This window comes from Phascolarctos cinereus, unplaced genomic scaffold (genome assembly GCF_003287225.1).
Source record: "Phascolarctos cinereus isolate Bilbo 61053 unplaced genomic scaffold, phaCin_HiC Scaffold_4;HRSCAF=312, whole genome shotgun sequence".
Lineage (NCBI taxonomy): Eukaryota > Metazoa > Chordata > Mammalia > Diprotodontia > Phascolarctidae > Phascolarctos > Phascolarctos cinereus.
The window spans coordinates 181,579,423-181,604,724 of NW_027555847.1; the positions used below are offsets into that span (position 1 = coordinate 181,579,423).

Sequence of the window (25,302 nt, forward strand, 5' to 3'; positions counted from 1 at the left end):
GAAAGGGGCTAGGAGATGGGTCGAAGAAAAGTTGTTATTTTGGGTCACCAATACTCCATGTTCAATATGCATTTACTTATTTGTGTACACAGTTTCCTCCAGTAAAATGTAAGCCACAGGGACAGTTTCCCTTTTTTACTTCATATGCTTGCAGACACTTCCTAAATGCTTGAACTGAATTGAATTCAAGGCAGAAAGTTCTTCCTTTTTATAATAGCTATTGAGAAACTTTTGCTCTTGCTATGCCAGGTCTACCCACCAAAAGTGTCAAATATTCAACCATGACCAACATATGTTAAGGTGTTTTTTTTTTATTGTCATTGCAAATCTTACAGACATCAGCGCTCATTTAAATAAGGGAAAGTAGCACAGTAAATACATCACACAACCCAAAAAAATCAAGCCACTGCTGCTGTGTGTACAGGGAGGGGTCCAGAGACCTGTGACCAAAAATGTCAGAGGAATTACATTCAATAAATGTGCAGTATCATCAACATTCCAGGCTCACACACATCTTTTATATATATATATATATATATATTTATATATATATTTATTTATATATATATTTATATTTTATATATAGAGATCATTAAGTTTAGTGTATACAAAGAAACGATGGTTACAAATACAATACTGTACTTCTCCCCACGCTTTACAGCAAGTTCTATCTCACCCTCTTTACAGAACAAGACTACAACTTTATAGTCTAGGTGCTGTGCTAAATATGTACAAGAAACCTCACACCCACACCATCATCTTCAGACACTGCCGAGATTCAGGGAAGCATAAATTAAAGAGTCCTGCACTCAAGGAAACCCAAATCAAAGATTTGACAATGGATGCAATTCAAACCAATGAATGGATTTTTTTCCCCCAAACCTGTGAAGGAAACAGAGGCAGAGTTGAGGTGGTCCCTTATATGTAAACACTGACAACAGTTAATGCAACTGGGTCAAAACCCCTGGTGAAGGGACAAATAGGTGTTTTTTTTTAATCAGACAGATTGTGGGAAATGTGCATGTATACATGTATTGGGTGTGTGCGTGTGTGTGAGTGTATAGAATGGGAGAAGGAAGAAAGGGGAGGTAGCAGTTTATTCTGGGGCTGTTGGGGGACCTGTGCTTATGGAAAATGTGACTTACCTTCTGTGTGTTGTTGTTTCTCATTTCTATTAAATGGCAGCCTGCCCTTCTGTGCATCCAGTTTCTTCCTGCTAAGTCTACCCTGGTGGGCAGTGGCAACTATTATTGGAGAAGTGAGCTCTGGCCCCTGGGTAGTTTAGATGGAGGGTGGTCTTCACTGTCCCAAACTCCCAGAGGCCCCTGGGTGGCTTCCTGCCCCTCACATTGAAGAAATAGAGCTGGACTCTTGTCATCTCCACAGAATGAAAAAGAGGTAAATAAAAATGGGGGTCGATACCTGACATCAGTCACCAGCGTGCTTTAACCCCGTGTGGAGTAGCTTTTCACTCAGGCAACTTATGGAAAGGCTGCTCTGTACATAGTCTTCTCAATTATACATGGTATTTATCATATTTACATATATTACTATATATAGGGATGTTAAGAAAAACATTATTTTTTAAAAACGTGATCTTTATAAACTTGCTAACATTAAGAAAACTCCTACTCCTGAATCATAATAGCTTCTGCCCAGTGGTGGCCAGAAAATGTTCTGCTTCACCTGTGATCATCAGTGCCAGCATTTAGTGTTCAAAATCCTGCAGCAAGGGACTACTTTTACTTAATGTGAATGGTGAGTCATTAAGTCAATTTTAATCTTGTGTTAAAATACATACCAGGTCTACTCATTTTCTAAGTTTGCCATTTCTATTTCTTTTCTTAAACTTGTCCAGGATTTTATCAGTGGTAAAAGCAGAAAATACATTCTTTTTCACTCCTTCCTTGGAATCTCCCTTTCCTCCCTTGAAACATTCACTGAGTGCCAATCCTGGGTAAGGCATTGTTCTAGGAGTTGGGGTGATGAGATATAGAGCTGGGGGGAAGAGATGTGTGAGGGAGCAGGAGAATCCTTAAGCACCATCAAAAGCCAAAGCCAGAGTTCTCTCAAGTAGCAACAAATAAGGACGATTTTACCAGCATAGCTAGGACAGCCCTCACACAAAGAGGGGACTACCTACCATGGTGTACTTGGAGTGAAGCTCAGGAAAGGTCTTTCCCCCACAAAAAACCACCACCTTTGAATCCTACCATTATCCATTCATTCATTTTAAAGTGTCTTTCTCATTTAAACTCCAATTACTACCCAAAGCTAACATATCAAATCCCTAACCCCTTTTTGGAGGAATAGTGAGGAGGTTCAGGCCTGTGATTTCATCAGAGGAAGAAACTTCCATCATGGAAAACTCTTTGCTGATATAAATGAGCAACTCTCCTCTAGACATTGCCTTAGAGAGCTGTCTGGGGGATTGTGACTTACCCCTTGTTCTTTCCCTACTCCAAGCTTAGATACTATTGCACACTGATGCCTGAGCTTAATACCTTAGCATGAAATGCTTTCCTCACAGGAGAGCTATGTTAGCAAGAGAAGGAATGGTATGCCTATGAAGACCAACTTTTGATACTTCATAATTTAGCCGAAGGCTGGCCTTTGGTATAAATTGTAGAAGATGACTTCAGGACTCCTACTGCTTACTTAAGCATTAATATTGAGGAAGGGCACATCTCTTCCCCAAGGGTATTATCTTGATCTGTCTGGCTTCATTTCCCCACCAAGTGTGTGATCAAAAATTGAAGACTTAGCTTTTGATAATTTCAAGATCTGGGACTCCCCTGTTTTTAGAAAGAAACTGAATTGTTAGAGCCCCAAAGAAAAGTAGATTAGACCTTATGAAGTAACTTCTACTCCTGGTGGAGATGTGGGCCTGTTTTTTGGTTCTTATGTTTATTATTTTTATTTCCTTCCCTTCTCTCTCCATGGTAATAAATAACCACTACCCACAGTTTGCTTATTGAATTCCTATGTCAGCAGACATAATGAATAAATATCTTAAAAGCAGAGGACAAAGGGGTTTTATATTAATATTAAAAATATATTAGTTTTTTTCCCCCTGATTCCACTGAGGTCACAAAGTAAGACAAAAACCCCCCGAAAAACAAAAACCAAAAAAAAAAAGAATTAAAAGTACACCCCACATGAAATCAAAAATATTCTTTGGACCAAGAATATGTAAAAACTGGCTCAGAATAACAGTATTACTGAGACGCCTTTGCTGAACTAAGAGTCCATAAATATGAGGCACCTGAATAACATGAGGAACATTCAACACCAGGTCGACTCTCTCTCAGATCCACAAGGCTGGGAGATGAAGTTTAGAACTTGTCAGCCAGGGCCATAGGGTCCCCACCATGATCACTTCTGTGGTGCAGGGACTATTCATGTCTTGTTGGGCCCAAGGAGAAGAGAAGCTTGCTTCAGCCTATGGACCAGAGGAACTTAAAACTTACGAAAGGAAGAGATGGATGGTCTCCTTGGTAACCAAAGAATAAGTTTCTGGATCCCTGTCTTCAAGCTAGCTAAGGGAGCAGCTTCAGTTCACCAAATCTGGGAGAGCTCTGTCAAAATGCTAGGGAAAAGTTATTTGGGAGTGTGAAAATTAGGAAGGACCTCAGTTAAAATGAGGCAACATGCCCAAAGGACAGAATGAAGTTGGAATTTCAACCCATGCAGCCCCTGTCGGGACCAGGAAGGGATGGGAGTTACATGATAAAGACGTTCTAGGAGTGGTGTGGGCCCTTGAAAGATGGGGACCTAGAGTTAAAGCTTACAACCCTGGTGGAATGAGATGGATGAAATGGAGTGTAATAGAAAGGCCATATATGACCCCTTTTGGGATTCATTGGCTAGTGACACGGGAAGAGTCTATGTAAACTTAGCGGGCCTGACTCATCTTGAACTATCTGCAAGGCCATTATAACCGCTTTCAAAACGTCACTGTTCCTGCCCCTCCTTCTTTATTTAAATGCCAGTGGCCTTTTAATATCTATATTTAGAGTAAATAAACATATTGCAAATTAAAGACCAAACATGGAATATGTTTGAAACCTGCTCAGGAACTCTGTGAGGAAGTAGTGAAGAGAGTTAAGCCCTCGATCTACTTTGGTCAATCAAAATCTTTAGATGTCTTGTTTAGTTCCCCATACCCTATCTTGTCCCAACATAGGTACAGAAAGGAGAGAACATGAGCACCAAAGAACTTTAAGCCGCTGGATTTTTCAGCTCCCACCATCACCCCCATTTGATAAAGGTCTGGACTCCACAGGAAAGCTAGTTCTCCCTTCTGTTCTCCACCCCTTCCAGGATGCCAGGCATGCTGAAAGTGCCAAACATACACTCTCCACAAGATTCATTTGCAGGTAAGTTTGCTGGGAAGATCTGGGCAGCTCTCCCTTCTGCAAGGAACTACACACATTAAAACATCACTTATATTCAGGGACGGGAACTTGGGGGAAAGATGGAGCAAGGGAGGAAAAAAGGGGTCCTCATGGATACTTTTCTTCTGGTGTGTGACAAAACGTTGTGTGTGAGAGAGAGTGCAAACGAAATGATTCCATGGTCACAAATATGCATCACTAGAAACACAGCCACTAGTGAGGAGGCGCCCTCATGCATGTTAGGAAGGTGAGGAGCATGGGTCTCAGATGTAAACAGGCTGCTCTTGGGCCGTCAATAATCTGTACATGGCGGCTGGCATTGTTTTCATGTGAATCTAGGTGGGGAGAAAAGAGACACAGCCAGTCAGCGGAGCAGTAGAACCACAACACTTTACAACTATAAAGCAATTTGCATATAAAACAGAACCAATTAGGAATTCCCTTTCTGGAAGAGCAGAGGAGGTGAGGGGATCCTGGCCAAGTTAACACAGGGAATTCCTAATGGGTAAAACACGAAAATGAAATTCGGTATTTATATATGTTACATGAAAAACATCATCGTTTGCTATACAAAAACAACATCATCTTTGATAAGGAGTAGAGCAGCCTAGTAGAGTCAAGAAAAGCTGGGTTCAAGTCCTACCTTTGACATTTACTGACTGTGGAACCCTAGGCAAATCAACTAAACTGGAAGACCCTAGACTACTCTCTAAGGCTATATAAGTTACAAAGCAGGTATCAAATCCCCTCAATTGCCAGTTTAATGCCTTGTTGTTGGTTAGTCATTTCAGCCATGTCTGACTCTCTGGGACCCCATTTGGGGTTACTGGAGTGTTTTGCCATTTTCTTCCCAGCTCATTTTATAGATGAGGAAACTAAGGCAAACAGGGTTAGGTGACTTGATCAGGGTCACACTGCTAGTAAGTATCTAAGGCCAGATTTGAACTCTGGAAGATGAATCTTCCTGACTCTAGGCCTGCTACTCTATCTACTGTACCACCTAGCTGCCCCCATGTTTACTTTGTGTTCAACTATTTTGTATTTTTTGTATTTACTAACACTTTTATATTTTCAAACACACAGACTTGGAGACTCTGTACTTAGATTCTAGAAAAGTGAAATATATCATAAGTACTTAAAAAAAAATGTTTGTCATTTGAATGCAAGAGGGTCCCCACATGATTAATTTCCCACCTATTAATCCATAATAGAAAAATACAGAAATATAGAAAAAAATAGAAAAGCATGAAAATGAATTTGAGAAAAGTTTAAAGGAAATTCTGATATCAGGTCCATTTAAATTGTTAGCCATGTCTCCTGGTCTATTTTATTTATTATTAACTTATTAATTATTATTTATTAATTCAAATTATTCATGAATTCAAATACACTCAATTACATAAAACGAATCTGATAAGAAATAGCTGAAGTTGTACAATATTTTCAGTGATGATACTTTTTTTTTTTATCATTGTGTCTTTTTCTATATAAATGTGATGCCTATATCATTAAGTGTTACAGCCAGACTTTCTTTTTCTTGATTGTTAAAATTGGTAAAAATGAACTTTCATTTTTTTAAATGTCAAAAAAAGTTTATATGATTTGTACTTGTACTTATAAGTACAAGGATTGTTTCATTCTTTGTATCTGGCAAATAGTTGGTGCTTAATAAATGCTTACTGCTAGATCTTTTCAGAGAGGGAGCTCCCTATAACAATGAAATCACAGTTCTGCTCTAAAAACAAAAAAAAAAACCTCCTTTGGTACTTATTACAACACTATGACGTAGGACTCAGGATATTATTACCCACTTTTTACAGGCAGAGCACTGGGTCTGGAGACAGAAAAACCTGAGTTCAAATCCAGCCTCAGACACCTACCAGCTGTGTAATCCTGGTCAAGTCACTTAAACCTTGCTCAGCCTCAATTTCCTCATCTGTAACGACAGCACCTACCTCCCATGATTGTAGTGAGGATAAAATGAGATAATATTTGCCTTAAATGGTATATAAGTGCCAGCTAATTTTATTTATAAGATTTACAAAGTACTTTTCATTCATTATGTCATTTGATATTATGTAAGGACTACAGATATGATCACCACCTAACAGATGAGAAAACTCAGGAAGTTTCAATTATTTGTTCACAGTCACAGAGCAAGTGTGACTTGTATCAGATTAAGGATTCCAATGAGAGTCTCTGCTGACTCTAAGTCCCTCTTACAAGCTACTGATGCCACTAGAGCCTCCCATTCTATGCTATGCTTTCTGTGGCTACTATGCTACCACTACTACTGCTACCACAACTACTGCTACCACTACTACTACTACTACTACCACTACCACTACTATTACTGTTACTGATAATTTTTTCAGACATGTCTGATTCTTCATGACCCTATTTGAGATTTTCTTGGCAGAGATACTGGAGTGGTTTGCCATTTCCTTCTCCACCTCATTTTATAGAGAAGAAACTGAGGCAAACAGAAGTAAGTGACTTGCCCAGCTAGTAAGTGTGTGAGGCGGGATTTGAACTCAGGAAGATAAGTCTTCCTAACTTCAGGTGGGGCACTCTATCCACTGTGCCACCTAGCTGCCCATACTACTAATAATTAGCCAGTCAAAAAGAGGAGAGTCATAACTCTAGAGCTAGAGGGATTGGCATCTATAAAGGTCATCTAATCTAATGTCCTCATTTTACAGATGAGAAGACTGAGGTCTAGAGAGATGAAGTTTAAAAGATTAAGACTTGCCCCAGTTCACACAGGTAGTATTCAAAGACAGCTAGGATTCCCACTGAAGTCCACTGTCTCCAAACACTAAACCACGCTGCCTCTTCATATGCTGGCGTTACAAATATGAAATAAAATGACCATTTAATTCAAAAGAAGGTCTAGTGGGAGAAACATGTCGATAGAAGAGCTGAGTTTGAATACTTCACCTTATTTCTCTCCAGGGTTTTAAATAGAGATAAAGTTAAAAATACAAAGGAAAAGATAAAAAATACCATGTGATTGTTGTTCCAGATTCTCTCCTTTGTCCCAGAAGACATGAATAAGAACATGAATCAATAATACAGCAGTGTTCATGAACAAAAGCAAAAGGCTTTGGGGAGCTTTGTGGCTGCAAATGTGGTTGTGATATCATTTGGTCTTATTTAAGTTTTTTCTTTGATACAAGCGAAAACTCACTATGGGTCAGAGGGAACTGAAGAGAAGGTAATATCTGGAACTGCTATGATATAAAAACAAAAGGCATTAGGCATTAATAAAATGTTCATTTTTAAAAGGCTCTGGGGAGCAAGAGACACGTGTGCCTCCCTTAGCTAACTGATTTTGGTTTCTTAAAGCAAAAGTAACTTGTGGACTTACTTTTGAATCTAAAAACATTTATTAGCTACTCAAAGAGATATATAAGGATGGGCTTATATAAAACAATAATCACACCACCCATGTGGCATTGGGAAGTTAAAGATACTGAAAAGATGCATACCTGCTCATGTTTGAAGGATACAGTGGTGCAGTGAGCCCAGTGGTCTCACACCTAGGCTTAACATTCTCTCTCCTTTCTTCACACTCCTTCAGCTGAAGAATTCTTATATTGTTATCCCAGACTCCCCATCGCCTGCCCTTGGCCATGAAGTCAGCACTAGATGGGTCATGATGCAAGGCCAAGTATCCTACTTGACATCAATAGCTGTCTGAACCTATTACCCGAGGTTTTAGTTCCCTGTGGAGGCTCTGGAAATAGTCAACTAGTCCTTTCAGAATTTCAGTTTACTTGTTTGTTGACCCAATTCATTCTGTCCTTGTAGGATATCCTTATTAGGGTGATCACAAATAAGCTGATGGATAGAAGGCACTAGACCAGGGGTGGGGAACCTGTAGCCTCGAGGCCATATGTGTCCCTCTAAGGTCCTCAAAGTGAGGCCCTTTGACTGAATCCAAACTTCACAGAACAAACTCCCTCAATAAAAGGATTTGTTCTGTAAAACTTGGACTCAGTGAAAATGCTGCACCCAAGGACCTAGAAGGTCACATGCAACTTTGAGGCTACAGGTTCCCCACCCCTGCCCTACACAATCAAACAGGGGCTAAGGTGGCAAATGGGACTTCCCCATTGGTCAAATTGATAAACTGACCCACCCAATACACAGTGCATTTACATTATGTATATAACATATATGCATGTGCATCTCTATATATGTGTATATATGTATATATATACACATACACACACACACACCAATAAATACATATTTTTATGTATGTATGATACACACACACACACACACACATATATGAAACAAGGTTATTTTCCATTGTTTTAATCTTAACAAAATAATTAAAACTATTAAGTTTAATGTGGAGGCCCAAATGCTGGGCCACAGGGAGAACTGAAAAAGCCACAAAGAAGCAGAAAAATAACTAAAGAGATGGAAAACAAGTTAGGAAGGGAGGAGCTAAAAAAAGTCTGGGTGAAAAGAAGGCCAAAAGATGACTTAATTTTACTGAATGGAGAAGCTCCAAGCTGCCAGTTATTCTCTCTCAAAGCACATTGATTATTTCATTTGATCCTCACAACAACCCTGTGAGACAGGTGTGATTATTATCTCCATTCTACAGATGAGGTAACTGAGGGCTCAGAAGTTAAGTGACTTGCCCAGGGTTATACAGCTAGCCCTTATTTAAAGTAGAATTTGAACTCAGGTCCTCCTGACTCCAATACCAGCACTCTGTGTCATATAAGTACCTTAGAAGAATCAAAGGAAATGGGTTTAAATTCTAGAAATAGAGAGGTAACTTAGATGTGAGGAAAAACTTTCCTGATTATCTAGGGTTATTTAACATGAGGATGGAAAATTAAGCATATAGAAGCATACAGAGCCCTACCCTATCAGACAATCCTCTGGCTGGGATGGTTTATTTACAGTTCTGCCCAGTAGCTGGGTGGGTATTAGATGACCTCTACAGACCCCTCTTCTAACCCTACAGATTTCAGCTCCTACCTCCCCAACAGCATTAGAGAGAACGTGAACAATCTTCTCGTGCGGTGTGGCTACAACACTCTGTCCATTGATTTCAATGATTCGATGTCCTACTCGAACTCCGCCCCGCTCTGCTATCCCTCCTCGCATGAGGCTGCAAATCTAGTGAGAAAAAGACCAAATTAATCCCTGTTGACCATAGTCAATACACATAGTCACCATAGTACCAATGCTGATCTCTGAGGAAGTAGTTGGAGTTTGCAAGGAAGAAAAAGGGCTTTAAAGCCCTCCCAATAATCTTCCTTCCACTAAAAACATGGCAGAGGTTAGCTAAGTCTCCCATATGACACTCTGAATCACAGAATCTAACACAAATCTAAGTTTACACTATATGTTTATTCTGAAGATCACAGTTCAGTCAGGTCTTGGTATAAAGAGTTATTTCTTCTGGCCACTTAATTGCCCATTCTTTCAACTCTTAATTCTCTATAATAGAATGTTTTCCTAAAAGTCACAAATCCTGAGATCCCCAATATCCTGGTTAGGATTTGCTGAATGCCTTGTGACATCAGTACTGCCAAAGGGGTACATGACAGACAGACAGACAGACAGACACACATACACACACACATTAAGAATCTTTGGATTAGGGGACAAATCAGAGTGGAGGAAAACAGACTTAATAAAAGGATATTGTAATGGGTGGGTGGTAATGAGGATTGCTATTAGGCTAGTAGTAATGGCAATAGGAAGAACATGTCATTGATAAGCACCTTAAGGAGAGGGACTCATTTTTCTCTTTATATTTCTGACACCTGGTACAGAGATTGCCACATTTATTTTCTTTTTTTTACTGCAACTGTAATTCTGTTGGTCTTGGGTGTGAAGGGCTCTCCTTCATCCAAGGAGCACAGGAGTGAAGAACTGACTCTATTAATGAAGATCAGCTAACGCCTGGGACAATGGATGTTAAATGATATGCCCAGGGTCATATCAGTCATTCAACAAGCATTTATTAAGCACCTACTGTGTGCTAGGCATTGTGCTAAGCCCTGGGAATACAAAGAAGGGGGAAAACCCCCCTCTCTCCACTCCAAAACTAGTTAGTAGGTGTCAGAGATGAGCCAACTCCAGGTATTTCTGACTCTGCCTCTTTACCTACACCATGCTTCATCTTGCTTAGCAAGATTGGGCATCTTGCCCAATGAAGTGGGCATTAAATAAATGCTTGTTCATTGATTGAGTGATGGACATAAGAGATTTTAAAGAAAGAACTGATGGCCTTGGTAGCTGAAGGAAAGGTAAGAAATGAAGATTCAAGTATAAAAAATATAACTGGATGGTTTAGAATAAAGGTGACTCGGTACAATTTGGTACTACTGATGGACATAGTGAAATCAGGAGGAGGAAGAGAACTAGTGTGGGTCTTGGATCTGTGGAGTTTGAAGGACTGCTCCATCTAGGTCGACAGTTTGGAAGAGAAAGCTAGAAATCTACATTAGGTAGGGATCTGCATTGGTACAATGGTGTAATATCCGTATTATTGTTCATGAGTCTATGTAATAGCTTGGAATTTAAAAGTATAATACAACCACTTACAAAGTCAAGGTCATTTTTAAAAGGAAAGGAACACTTGATCTTCCCTTGCCTGCCTCTTCATTTCAGAATATGGTTCTTTATTTGAAACAATGCATAAGCATTTAATGAGATCATCTAAAAATACTTAATGTTTCTTAGAGAGATGGAGAACATTTTCCTGTTTGCATTGATTCTTGGTAAAAACAGTCCTCAGGGCAGGTAGATGCCCTGGGATTCTCCCTGATCTCCTTGACTGATCCAACTTAGCTTAAACATTTTCTGATACTAGAAAGAAATGTGAGTATTTTTTAATGTCCTAGAAAAAACAATGAAGAGAAAAAGGGAAATAATGTATGGATTAAAAAATGACTCGTGCTATGTGATGGTATTTTTTTGCTGATTTATTTGCTTCTTTCAAAATCAAATAGCATTCCTCTAGGGTAGCAATACTACGCTGACAGGTTTTGCTAATGAGTGAAGATCATGTAGGAATAGAGCAGGATGGCCTGTCACTAGAATTAATATCTAGAGCAACCCTATTTCTGGAGAAAACCCCAAAAAAATCTTCTGAGGGGAAACAAAACCTGTCTAATACACCAGGATATTTTGAGGAAAGTAAATAAGTATGTAGATAAAGTGAGAACCAGAGATAGAGACTAGATCTGTGATTTCACTGAAAAAAGGAAACTCCCAAGGAAGGAAACTAACTACCTTTACCAATACAAGTTGGCACCTCCACAACTTATATAATCTTAGAGAGTGGCCTAGAGCGCTAGGAAGTTAAATGACCACATAAGCTAGTGTATGTCAGAGGTAAGACTTGAACCCAGATCTTCTTGGCTTTAATTAAGGCTTGCTCTATCTACCATACCATGGCTACCTCCTGAGGTCTAGTGAATGTAACTTAATTAAACTTGGCTTTCACAATGCTTTTGACAGGGTTCTCTATAGCAAAGGCTATTACAAATTTGAGTTTCAAAGGATTGGTTGTAACTTTTCATCATGGATGAGCCCATAGCTTAGCCACGGAAAACAAAGAGAGGAGATGAAAGAAGTTTGGGCAAACACAGGGAATTCATATTGTAGGTGGGACTGGAGCTCACAACAGAAAGAGGTGAGGGCTGGATCCGCAGGGGATCCCCAAAGTCTAAGCATTGTCTTAACTTAAGCTAGTAAAGCTTAATAGCTTTATTTAATTAAAAGCTATTCAATTAAACCCTGTATAGCTTTGGGAGTCATCTGCATAGAGGTGATACTTGAACCCACTGAAGTAGATAAGATCCCTAGGAGGTAAGAAAAGGGCACTTAGGACCAAGGCCAAAGGCACACTCACACAAAGAAGTGCAGATGGAAGAATGGAAGAATTCAAAGACATAGCTGGCGAGTATACAATGCACTGCTTCCTTCTAGCCTCTCTTAGCCTGGTCTGGAGAGAATGCTTATCTGACCACTGGGGTACCTTTTCTATTTTTAAGTAAAAGCAGTCAGCCTGAATCAGCTCCAGCTTTTCTCAAGCAACATGAATTCTACAGAGGAAGGAAAGATGAGTGAATCTAAGTGCACCAATTTTCCCTATTTCTTTGGAGACACAACAGACTTAAAAAACCCAACAAACTATGATATTACATTTCTGTTGGGGTTTCTGTCACGTATTCGGTTGTTGGTACTTACGATTCCATTCTGGACACTGAAACCCAGCTGGTATCGGAGGTCTGGTCTTCTGATCAACACAGTGGTGACTGGGGGGGCACCTCACAATGTTCAGCTTCACTCGAGACTGATTCTTTAAACCCTGAAAGGAACCCACGGACATGGTGAGATCAGGAGCCAAACAGAAGGGGAGTCAATAACAAAGGAAAAATCAAATCCCAAAAGACATCTTTTTTTTTTTTTAATAATGCTTCCTCTCCCTTTCTCTAAGATCCTGCCAAATTGACCTGTTTCTCATACACAGCATCCTATCTCCCATCTCGGTGCCTCTGAATGCTTGGAATGTCCTCCCTCTTCACCACCAACTGGATGAATCCCCTCTTCCTTTAAGACTGCGCTAAAGCACTACCTTCTACATTATCCCCTTCCAAAGTCCATACTGGGAGAGAGGAAAAGGGAAGCTTCTTAACTACCCACTATTTATTCTGCATATACTTATACGCATACGATGTCTCCCTTGATAGAATACAAACTCCTTAAGAATAGGGACAGTCTCGGGCAAGTAGGTGGCACAGTGATATCCCCATCACCCAGCACTGTGCCTGCTACATGGTAGGTGTTTAGTAAATGCTTGTGAATTGAGCAGTTGATTTTTCACTAATAATAATAGCTAGTATTTAAATAGCAATTTTTACAGTATCTTGAGACTCAAAATAACCCTGTGAGATAGGTGCTATCATTATCCCCATTTTATAAATGCAGAGATAGATGTTGAGAGATTTTAAGGGACTTTTTAAAGTGCCTTGCCCAGGGTCATATGACCAGCTAGTGGCTAGTATTTGAAGTTAGACCTTCCTGACTCTGACTCTATCTAAAATGCCACCTACCTACTGCTATATTGACTGTGATCCCAAAGTCTTTAGCATGCACAAGCCAGTCAGCTTCTAGTCCTGCAAACTGGTACCTGATTCGACATCAAACACTATTAGTGCTTAAACTCCGAAAACCCCCCGAATGCTTTACATGCAGCCATTTTGGCTGCTGAGGGACCTATGCCTTCTGGGTAATATCTTTTTTTAAAAGTTTTTTTAAATTAAAAAGTACATTTATTATGTTAAATACTACATGTAAGTTACAATTATATGTAAAACATTTTTAAATATATATTTTTTAAATTTTGAGTTCCCAATTCTCTCCCTTCCTCCTGCTGGTACTCCACCCACTCAAAGGCAAGTATATAATATCAATTATACACGCGAAGTTGTGGGTAACTTATTTGGAAAAATGGCCTGTTTTCTAGGAGACCATTAAAACCTCTTGTAGTTCTGGAGACAACTATCACATGAACTCTTCTGCTAGAAAGACAAAGTATTGGCTAAGAACAGTTCTAGGCTCCTTGAAGTTGGGGCGGGGGACAGGATGGGGAGGAGAGGGAAAAGAGCAGGGAAATGCCTTTTTTGGGTGAAAATCCAAACTCCACATTTTCCTCTTTTGCAAAGCAGGTGCGTCAGATTGGCGCAGCCAACTCCTGGTCACCATCTGTAGATAATTCAGAAGCCCTGACTTCCACTTCTCCCAACAGCTGGGTGCTCTTTTGGCATTTTATTGCTTATAAGAAGGGATAGGGACAAACAAGGATGGGAAATGAAACAACTTAGCTAATTCTACACCTTGCAGACAGTAACAGGTTTCATGGTGAGGCAGGATGTTGTTGAGATGAATGGGTGAACTGAAATCTGGAGATGACCCATGGGTTTCTTTTTTTTTTTTTGGCTAGGCAATGGGGTTAAGTGACTTGGCTAGGGTCACACAGCTAGTGAGTGTTACGTGCCTGAGGAAAATATGAACCCTGATATTCCTGAATCCAGGGCCAGTGCTCTATTCACTGAGCCACCTAGCTGCCCCAACCCATGGGTTGCAATTGTCCACAGTATTCCTGCCCAATCCTTTCCTCTTCCCTACCTTATTAAATCCTTCTCTAAGAAAACAAAAAACCCTAAAAAACCCAAAAGGATTAACGGTTCCCTTTCAGTGTCTAGTTAAAACAATCTCTCCATTCTTGTTCTAGCTTGAGTTCCCTTCTTCCTACCCCTTCCTTCCCAGTGTAGCTGGAAGAAACATTTTATCAAAGAATCTATCCATCACCACACAGTTATTTATCCCTTTTAGGAAAGCCCCAAAGCTGGATTTACTATTACTAGACAGTGCATAAGAAAACCAAGGGGAATATTTTTAAAACATGAAAGTAAATTTTAATCTCTGAAATAGAAAAAAATCCATAACTTTACTGCTGGAGGTCATTGTTTCAACAGTAAATTCACAACAATGGCCATTTCAAAACTGAGTGTTAACACTGGCACTGGGTACAACTGTTAGTCATGGATATGGTGTTAGCTTAGCCACAGAGAATAAAGAGCAGGGATAATTGGGTCCTTCTTGGATCAGACAAATATACACAGTATGGTTTCTGAGTGATGTATCACCTAGAGAGGAAGCATGGCTGGATTAGACGTTAAAAAAAAGATGGGATTCAAATACTGCCTCTGACATTTAGTAGCTATGTGACTAGAAAAGTCAACTCACTTCTCTGAGATTCAGTTTCCTCATCTGTAAAATGAAGATGGAATCTGACATCTGATCTAAATCTATGACTGATGTTAGAACCAATCTTATTTAACAAATATTCTGGTATATGTAGGAAAAGTTTATGAAGCACCTACAGCATGCTAGTTACTGCACTAAGCATTATACAAACATTATCTCATTTGATCCTCACAACAACTCTGGGAGAAAAGTGCTATTTTTATCCCCATATTTTATAGTGAAGAAAATGAGGCAGACAGAGGTTGACCTGTTCCAGGTCACACAGCTAGAGTCTGAGGTTGGATTTGAACTCATGAAACCAAAATCTTCCAGGTAGTGAAATTCTAAGCTGATGGGGAAAGAATGAAGGAAGACCTCATAAGGCTGTATGAATGGACAGATAACTGACAGCCTTAAATGCTACAGGCAAACTCATGGTAATAGATTTAAGGGAAAATATTCTGAACTAAAGATATCTTAAGTATCAACAATAATATTTTGTGGGGAATGGAATGCATTCTGTTTCAGAAGTGAGTTGGAGAAATCTATAATACACCCAAGTAAAGTTTTTTTCTGATCATACAAGTGCAAACAGTTTGGTTTTCTCAAGATTGATGTTAGACATTGATAGACTTAGCCCTTCTCAGCAATGCAAGGATTTAAGACATCTCCAAAGGTCTCATGATGAAAAATGCTATCCACATCCAAAGAAAGAACTATGGAGTTTGAATGCAGATCGAAGCATACTATTTGCTTTTTTTTCATCGGTTTTGTTTTGTTTTCTCTTTTTTGTGGTTCACCCTATTGGCTCTAATTCTTTCTTACAACATCCCCAATGTGAAAATATGTTTAATAGGAATGTATATGTATAGCCTCTATCAGACTGCACGCCACCTTGGGGAGGGAGGCAGGAAGAGAGGGGGAGAAAAATTTAAAACTCAAAAGCTTATGGAAGTGATTGTTGGTAAATCAAAATAAATTAATAAAAAAATTGATGTTAAAACCAATCTTTAACAGGATATAGGGAGATCTGCAAGTCTGAAGGTGACACTCATCTTAGAGAAAAGATCTGAGTTACTTGCAAGAGTGTGTTGGAGCCTGGGCTTGTGAAAATCCATTGTTAAACGCTAAGTGTGCACATTCATGATTCAGAAATTGTTAATTGCCATAAATCAAGGCTTTATTTATTATTTTGTTGACTGACAATAGTTGATAAACATTTAGTAAGCTCCTACTATGTGCCAGGCACTATGGGAGTCCTAAGAAAGGCAAAAGACAGTCCCTGCCTTCAAGGAGCTCATACAAATGGGGCAGAAGCTGAAAGAGAGGGGGGAGGGAGGAGGCATTATGAAGCCAAAGAGTACAGCTTTAAGAAAGTGTTAATAATTCAGATTAAACTTAAAAACGTGTGTGCATACTTCCACAGCCTCAACCCCCACCCCAACCCTATTAGCCCAGTGGGGTAAACTTCTATCAGCACACCTTTGTATTGCTCTATAACACGGCTTGAAGTCATCACTAGAAGATTCAGGGAATGAAGTCATCACCAGATTGAAGGCCTGGTGACTGTAGGCTAGGTAGTGTTATTTTTATCCCCACTTTACAGATGAGGAAACTGAGGCAAACAGAAGTAAAGTGACTTGCCCAGAGTCACAGAGCTAGTGTCTGAGGCCAAACTTGAACTCAGATCTTCCTGACTCCAGGCCCAGAATTTAATCTACCTAACTGCTTCTAAGATAAAATATATAAAAGCTGCTGATTATAGATAGGCTATTGATTTGCATCAATGGAAGTTTCCACACTGGGAATTCACTATACCAATGAAATCATATATACATACAATGCACCTATGTATGTATACATGTATATATATGATGTATATGCATATATTATATCTATCTCAGGGGAACTGAACATTCTTTCACACAGAATATGATTATTAGATAATAGATTTATAGCTAGAACCAACATATATACATATATGGTAACTCTGTTATGTGAAATGTTAAGTATATGAGATATATATATATATATATATATATATATACATACACACATATACATCGTGTGTATATGTAAATATATATATAAAACAAATACATATATGTTGTTTCCAGCTCCAAATCTATTATCTGATGATCCTATTTGTGCTTTGAAAGGATGTTTTATATATGTATGTATGTATATGTGTATCTATGTATGTGTGTATATATACGTGTATGCATGTATTGGTTCCAGTTCTAAATCTGTCACCTAATGATCTTATTTCTGTCATCTCAGAGGATGTTCATTTCCTCTGGTACTCTCTGTGTCCCTTGAATTTCAGCTGATATGAAGCCACTCCTAACTTCCCATCGTTGGGTCCTTCTCTCCAACCATAGAGACACCCAGACAAGACAATTAGTCTTGAAGGAGTTGACATCATCATCTGGGCCCTCTCCCAGTGGCCTGCCACATAAAACCCTTCTGCATGAGTTTCACAGAGCTTCCTTAAACTAAGCCATTAGGGCTGTGATTATCTAAATCCCTACCCTGCTGAGGCAGATTACTTTTGGGAAAACCCTACTTTATTAATGTCCTTATTTCCAACCAGAGCCCCGGGCACAGAGGAGATGTTGTCCTTCAGAGGCTACATCTTTCTTCCCAGGGACCAGGAGGTGTGGAGGGAGAGAAAAAGAGGGCTGGAATGGGTTTTGGTAAATGGAGTAGAGATTAACTTGTAAATAGGTCAAATCTGTAGTGCTCACAGATGGAATGGGGAAAAGCTTCATGTGTGAGCTGACAAGTCAGGTTCAGTGTGAAATATTTTCTGGGTTGGGGAAGCCCTCCAACGTGTATAGACTCATTTGCATTTTTTAAAACATCTGTTAACAATCACCATTCTTTGGCCCAATATAACTGAGGAAGACACAAAAAACAGGGACCTAGAAAGGTGATAACAATCTAGTATGGAGCCAAATCCACCTAACGGAATCCATATACTGAGGCAGACTGGTATACTGGGGAGAGAGTGTAGGAAACGGAGTCCCAAGACCTGGATTCTGCTACTTACTAGCTGTGTGACTAATGAGGTAGAATGTGACGAATGAGAAAGCATTTACCATTGGGGCAGCTAAGTGGCTAAGTGGATAGAGTTCCAGGCAAAGAGTCAAGGAAGACTCGAGTTCAAATATGACCCTAAACAGTAGCTATGGGACCTTGGACACGTCACTTAACCCTGTTTGCCTCAGTTTCCTTATCTTAAAATGAAATGGAGAAAGAAATGGCAAACCATGCCTGTATCTTTGCCAAGAAAATCCCAAATGGGCTCACGAAGAATTGGATATGAATGAAATGACTGAATGTTCAGCTATATTCAAGTGCAGTGCACTAGCTAGCGATACAACCAGAAAATCAAGACAGTCCTTGATCCCAAAGAGATCACATTCTAATAGGGACAGACAATAGGGAAGTTTGAACGGCAAGTCAGCTGGAAGAGCCCAGAGGGAAAGCAGATGATAAAAAATCTCTAATATTGTTTCCGTTGATAAACTTAAATCTGTTTCTGACACTGAACCATATGATAGTGACAGAGACTTTCTTGGTAGGAAGAATTTTTTTTTTCTGGCCCTTCAATAGCTAGCTGCCTACATGCCCAGGACACCTTGTTGCTGGTGGCAGGCTAGCTAGCTGTGCGACCCTGGCAAACAATGTTTGTCTCAGTTTCCTCATTTGTAAAATGAGATGGAGAAGGAAATGGCAAACCATTGTAATATCTTTGACAAGAAAACCCCAAATGGGGTCATGGAGAATTGGACATGAATGAAAAATAACTGAACAAAAACAATTTTAAAATTCATTTATTAAATTATTTTAAATAAAAGTTCATGTATCCCAGAGATTAAAAAACTCCAGCTCTATAAGCTCTATGATTCTTAATCATTTAGTTTCTCAGGGACTTATTTTTCTCTTCTGTAAAATGAGGCAGTTAGATAAGGTGACTTCTAAGATCCCTCCTTGTTCTACATTGATAATCCTATGACCACCGTATTCATGGATAAGGTTCCCTCAGCCATTCCCAGGACCCAGTGAGGCAAAAACTAGCACAAGATAACTGGACTGGTGTTCAAAATTCTTCCCTTTCAGGTTCTAGTGGACTAGGACTCGCTTTTCAATTTCTTTTTTTATTTGCCAAGAGCTCTTCAGGGCTCTTTGTTCCCAGATTTCATTCATGGGTGTCTCTACTGCTTTAAAAAAAAATTAATTTGAGTTAGTTCTCTCAGTGTGGGAGCCTTGATTCTGTTTAATTTTAATTCCACCACTGCCAACATCCCTGTCTGTTTCTTCGCTATTTGGGGCTACTATGTTTTCTTAACAGATTCAGGCCTTCCAATTTCTGGAATTTAGTTAATGGTCTCTGGTTTACTTAATTTTGTGCAGATACTGCTGAGTGTCTCCCAGACTCTCCCAAAGCTCCCTGTAAAAACTTCTGTGTGGGCAAATGACATGATACTTCTTAGTGGTGCAATGTGATGAGGTCTCTCTGAATAAATGTCAGTCATCAGAACATCTAGTCATGATTCATGACAATGCATCCTTTTATCTTCCTTGATAGGGATGACCTCTCTGGACTGGTTCCATTCCTGGAATGTGCTGAGCTGGTCCAGGGGACCTAAATGAATTCACTTTTCTTTGGAACTTACTTCTTCCTCAGGAAGGACCAAAAAAACTGCCTTTTAACCACTGTTTCAGTAATTGGATGGAGACTGGGCCTGATATTTTGTTAGTACAGAGTATGTGTCAGTGGTGGGATTTAAACCTATTTCTTCCTGACTCTGCAGCCAGCTCTCTATCCATGATACCAAGCTACTTTTTGTTTCTATGTTCTGGGCCTGGAGTCAGAAAGACTCCTCTTCCTGAGTTCAAATATGGCCTCAGACACTTACTAGCTGTGTGACCCTGGGCAAGTCACTTAACCCTGTTTGCCTCAATTTCCTCATCTATAAAATGAGCTACCAAAGGAATAGCAAAGTGCTTTGGTATCTTTGCCAGGAAAACCCCAAATGAGGTCAGAAATGACTGAAACAACTGAACAACTACCTCATTTCAATAAGAATACCTTACATTTACATAGGGTGTCCCAAAAGTCTTAGTGCAATTTAAAGCCACTAAAGTTCTGCAAAACTAACCCACATATCAAAAAAAAAAAAAAGAAAAAAGCCTGAAGTGAAATAGCCCCCTACTTCTGCAAAAGAGGGAAGAAAGTGCCTTCTTCTGTTTCTTCTCTGGAACAATTCTCATTCTAATGACAGGCTTTATTTCTATCATATTCTACCACACTATAAATCAGGTGTGAATCACAGCATGATAGAATAATTTTTGTCTTTGTTAAATTCACTGTGAGAAAGAGCACAGGGTAAAGAAATCTAGTTTTTCTATGCAGTTATGTGGGGGCAAAGGATAAGAGGACTGGATCTAGAGGCAGGGAATAATAATAATGATAGCTGATAGCATTTACTTAGGGTTTACTATGTGCCCGGTTCCTGTGCTAAGAGCTTCATAACTCATATCTCATTGGATCCTTCTGACAACACTGGGAGGTAGGCGCTGTTATTATCCTCACTTTACAGCTGAGGAAATGGAGGCAAACAGAGGTTAAGGGATGTGCCCGGAATTACACAGCTGGGATATGTCGGAGGCCACATTTGAACTCAGGTCTTTCAGCCCTCTTCAGCACTCTATACAATGAGCCACCTAGTAGACTTGAGCACAAATTTGACCTCAGATTTGACCACTATCTATGTGACCCCTGGGCAAATCACTTAACTTCTCTGTGCCTCAGTTTCCTTGTCTGTAAAATGAAGATAATAATAACTCCTACCTCCCAAGGTTGTTGTTGAGGATCAAATGAGGTAATACCTGAAATGCTAGCTGCTATTATTATGATTATCATCACTGCTATTATCTGTCCAAGAAAAAATTACTTTATTTGGCCTGCTGTTCCTAACCAATATAAAAGTTTCCTCCATTAACTTAGATGTGGGGGCTGATGTCTTTTTTTTTTTTAATTAAAGATGCCAGCTAAATAAATGGTCAGTAGTACCCATGACAACTATAGACTGGTACAGTAAAATAAAAAAGACAGTGGGAAGGGGGATAGAGAGAAGTATTCAGGAATGGTCTCTATAGCAACAGAAGAGAAGGGATGCTCCTTTAGGGAAGGGTAAGCTGAGCTCTGGACCTCCCTCTCCCACACCCAAAAGAAAAAAAGACTCTTTGGAAGGGCTGCATAGGAGATGGATAAGAGAGGATACAGAGGGAAGGGGTGGTGGATCGGAATCAGAAAAAAGCAAATGACTAAACTATTTTCGACAGTAATTTAAAATGCCAATGCTCATTAAAGGCACTCCACGGTAACACCTAGAGTATTCTGTTTTGATTGACGAAGGTACGTTGGCATCATAGCCAAAAACTCCTTGAGTCAAACATGTTAGTGGTGCTGTGACCAAAGTGCCAGAGACCTCATAGACCAGCTGAGAAACCATGGACAAGCGACTCCCGCTCTCAGGGCCTCAGTTTCTTCATCCATTTTCAGTCCGGACCTGTGATTTCATCAGTGTGGGGAACTCCTGGTGAGGAACCCCCCTCTATCAATGCAGATTAGCTCCTTCTCAGTTATTTAGAGCTTTAGAGAGTTGCTTGTGGGCACTGAGGAGGCAGCAAGGTGGCTCAGTGGGCCTGGAGTCAGGAAGACCTGAGTTCAAATCCAGCCTCAGATACTTACTAGCTGTGTGACCCTGGGCAAGTCACTTAACCTCTGTTTGCCTTAATCCACTGGTGAAGGAAGTGACAAACTGCTCCAGTATCTTATATGGACAGTGTGGTCCACAAAGTTAGGAAGAGCTGGACATGACTGAACAACAATTGAGAAGTTAAGGACCTGCTCAGAATCACACAGGCACTATGTGTCAGAGACGGGACTTGAACTAAGGTCTTCCTTCCTCCAAGGCAGGGAAGACTCTCTACTACTCCACACTGCCTCTCAGTACTCCCCTTGCCCTACCTATATACTACTAGTACTATCTACCTCACTCACAGCATTGGTATGTAGAAAGTACCTTATAAACCTTAATAAGTCACATTTACATAGAGCTTTAAGGACATCTATTCTCACATTAAAAAATAAACAAACACTGGTGTATGGAAAACAAAACTCATCTCATAGTTAAACTATGAATTTTCATACCTGGAATCTTATATAAAAAGTGAGCAACCAGGAGCCAAGATAGCAGAGAAAAGGCTGTGACTCACCTGAGCTCCCCCCAAAACCCAGACAAACACCTTTAAATAATGCCATAAAACAATTGCTGAAGTGGCAGAACCCACAGAAGGATGGGGGGAAATAATTTTCCAGCCAAAGGTGACTTAGACGGTCAGCAGGAAAGATCGGTTGCACCTGGGTTGAGAGTGAAGCACAGTCCTGTGCGGCCTGGGCCAGTGCAGACTGGTTCCCAGCAAACCCAGCCATGGCAGTGACTGAATCAGCAGCTGCAGCACCAATGGCTGCTTCTAGAGCTCTCAGCCCACAGACGATAAGGGGGTTGAACAACTAATCAGAAGGAGATGACAGGTGTCTCTTTGCTAGCACTGAGGCAGGACTTTTTTGCAGTGGAGGGGTAATGGCGGAGGTGGGGTGTGAGTGAATCTTACTCTAAGCAGAATTGGCTCAAAGAAGAAATAACATACACACTCAACTGGGTATAGAAATTTATCTTACCCTATAGGAAAGTAGGAGAGGAAGGGGATAAGAGAAGGGTGGGTGATAGAAGGGAGGTCAAATTTGGGGAGGCAGTAGTCAGAAGCAAAACACTTTTGAGGAGGGACAGGGTGAAAGGAGAGAGAGAATAAATGAGGGTTGGGAAAATAGGATGGAGGGAAATACATTTAGCATTCATAACTGTGAAAAAATTTTGAAGCAAATTCTCTGATAAAGGCCTTATTTCTCAAATATATACAATACTGAGTCAAATTTATAAAAATAGAAGCCATTCCCCAACTGATAAATGATCAAGAGATATGAACAGTTTTCAGATGAAGTAATCAAAGCTATCTATAGCCATATGAGAAGGTGCTTTAAATCACCATTGATTGGAGTAATGCAAATTGAAACAATTCTGAGGTATTACCTCATACCTATTAGATTGGACAGAAAAAGAGAACGCCAAATGTTGGAGGGGTGTGGTGAATATAGGACATCAATGCACTTGTTGGTGGAGTTGTGAACTGAGTCAACCATTATGTAGAGCAATTTGGAATTATGCCCAAAGGGCTATCAAACTGTGCTTACCCTTTGACCTAGCAGTGCCACTACTAGGTGTGTATCTAAAGAGATAAAAAACAAAAGGGAAAAGGACCTTTACATATGGAAATATTTATAGCAGCTCTTTTCTGATGGCAGGGAGTTGGAAATTGGAGAATACCCATCAGTTGGGGAATGGATGAAAAAACTGTGCTATGTGATCGTGATGGGATACTCTTGTGCCATAAGAAATGATGAGCAGGATGCTCTCAGAAAAACCTGGGAAGACTTACGTGAGCTGATGCAAAGTTAAATGTACTGTGTACAAAGTAACAGCAATATTGTAAGATGATCAGCTGCGAAAGATTTCGCTATTGTCAGCAATACAATGATCCAAGACAATTCTGAAGGACTTAGAATGAAAACTGCTATCCATTCTCAGACAAAGAACTAATGGTGTCCGAACACAGATTGAAGCATGCTTTTTTAACTTAATTTTTCTTGAGGGTTTTTTTTGGTCTGTTTTCTTTCACGACATGACTAATATGGAAATATGTTTTACATGACTACACGTGTATAACCTATATCAAATTGCTTGCCTTCTCAATAAGGGGAGTGGGGAGGAGAAGGAAGAGAATTTGGAACTCAAAGTTATAAAAACGACTGTTAAAAATTTTCTTTACGTATAATTGGGGAAAAATAAAATACTAAATAAATTTTTTGAAAAAGAAAAAAGTGAACAATGTCTGATATTCAGCCAGAGTAAAGCTCTCTTCTCACCAGGACCCTTCAAAAACTCTTGGGTGTAGAGGTGTCGCACATACGGCCAGGGGGTCCACACTCCTGAGTTTTGCCCAGACCAGATTAAAATGTAATTGTAATTTCATACAATTAAAATGTGATAGTTTTTCCTTCTTCTTTTTGTCAAGGCAATTGGGTTTAAGTGACTTGCCTAGGGTTACACAGCTAGCTATTAAGTGTCTGAGACCAGATTTGAACTCAGGTCCTCCTGACTCCAGGGCAGGTGCTCTATCCACTGCACCACCTAGCTGCCCCAGATAATTCTTCCTTCTATCAAGTCTAAATCAGCCTCTTTTCAACTTCTAGGTAAATCCAGAAGCAGCAAGGTGGTACAATGAATAACTGGGCCTAAATTCAAATCCAGCCTCGAATATTTACTAGTTGTATGACTTGTTTTCCCTTGTTGATCCCTGCCTCTCTAATTTAAAGATTTTGATTCTTTGAATAGAAAGAGCAAAGTGTTTTACCTAAGAAATATTTGGGGATTCAGGCTCAGGAAGCATAAACATTTCACTGACTGAGGCTACCTAAGTGTTTAGTGTAAAGTAGGGGTCCTTAACCTGGGGTCTGCAAACTCATTTTTTGAATATTTTGATAACTGTATTCCAGTGGATTTGGTTTCCTTTGTAATCTTATGTATTCTATTTTATGATTCTGGGAAGGGATGCCCAGGCTTCACCAGACTGCCAAAGGAGTCCATGTCAGGCCAAAGGTAAAGAACTCCTGGTATAGACACAATCTGCTTTCAGATATAGTAGAATATTTTTGATCAACTAGATTGCCACATATGTTCTAAAATAAGTACCTAAGAGGCATTATTATCTTTTTCTCCTGAGGCAGTCAGGGTTAAGTGACTTGCCCAAGGTCACATAGCTAGTAAGTGTCTGAGGTCAGATTTGAACTTAGGTCCTCTTGACTCCAGGGCCAGTGCTCTAACCACTGGGCCACCTACCTGCCCCAAGGCATTATTTTAAGATGAGTTTGTCTCCCCACTCCCCCCAACCCTGAACTTCCTTTTATATGTTTTGT

The 25,302-nt window shown here is 39.8% G+C and overlaps 1 protein-coding gene across 1 annotated transcript in view; it reads right to left on the reverse strand.

Annotated features, from left to right (window-relative positions):
* Window positions 1–295: 295 nt before the first annotated feature.
* APBA1 (amyloid beta precursor protein binding family A member 1) overlaps window positions 296–25,302 on the reverse strand; it is an 86,781-nt gene continuing 61,774 nt past the window's right edge. Inside the window, 4 exon segments of the mRNA XM_021001823.2 lie at window positions 296–4,732; window positions 9,405–9,545; window positions 12,633–12,707; window positions 12,709–12,753. Coding sequence (XP_020857482.1) covers window positions 4,661–4,732; window positions 9,405–9,545; window positions 12,633–12,707; window positions 12,709–12,753 — 333 coding nt within the window. The 3' untranslated portion in view covers window positions 296–4,660.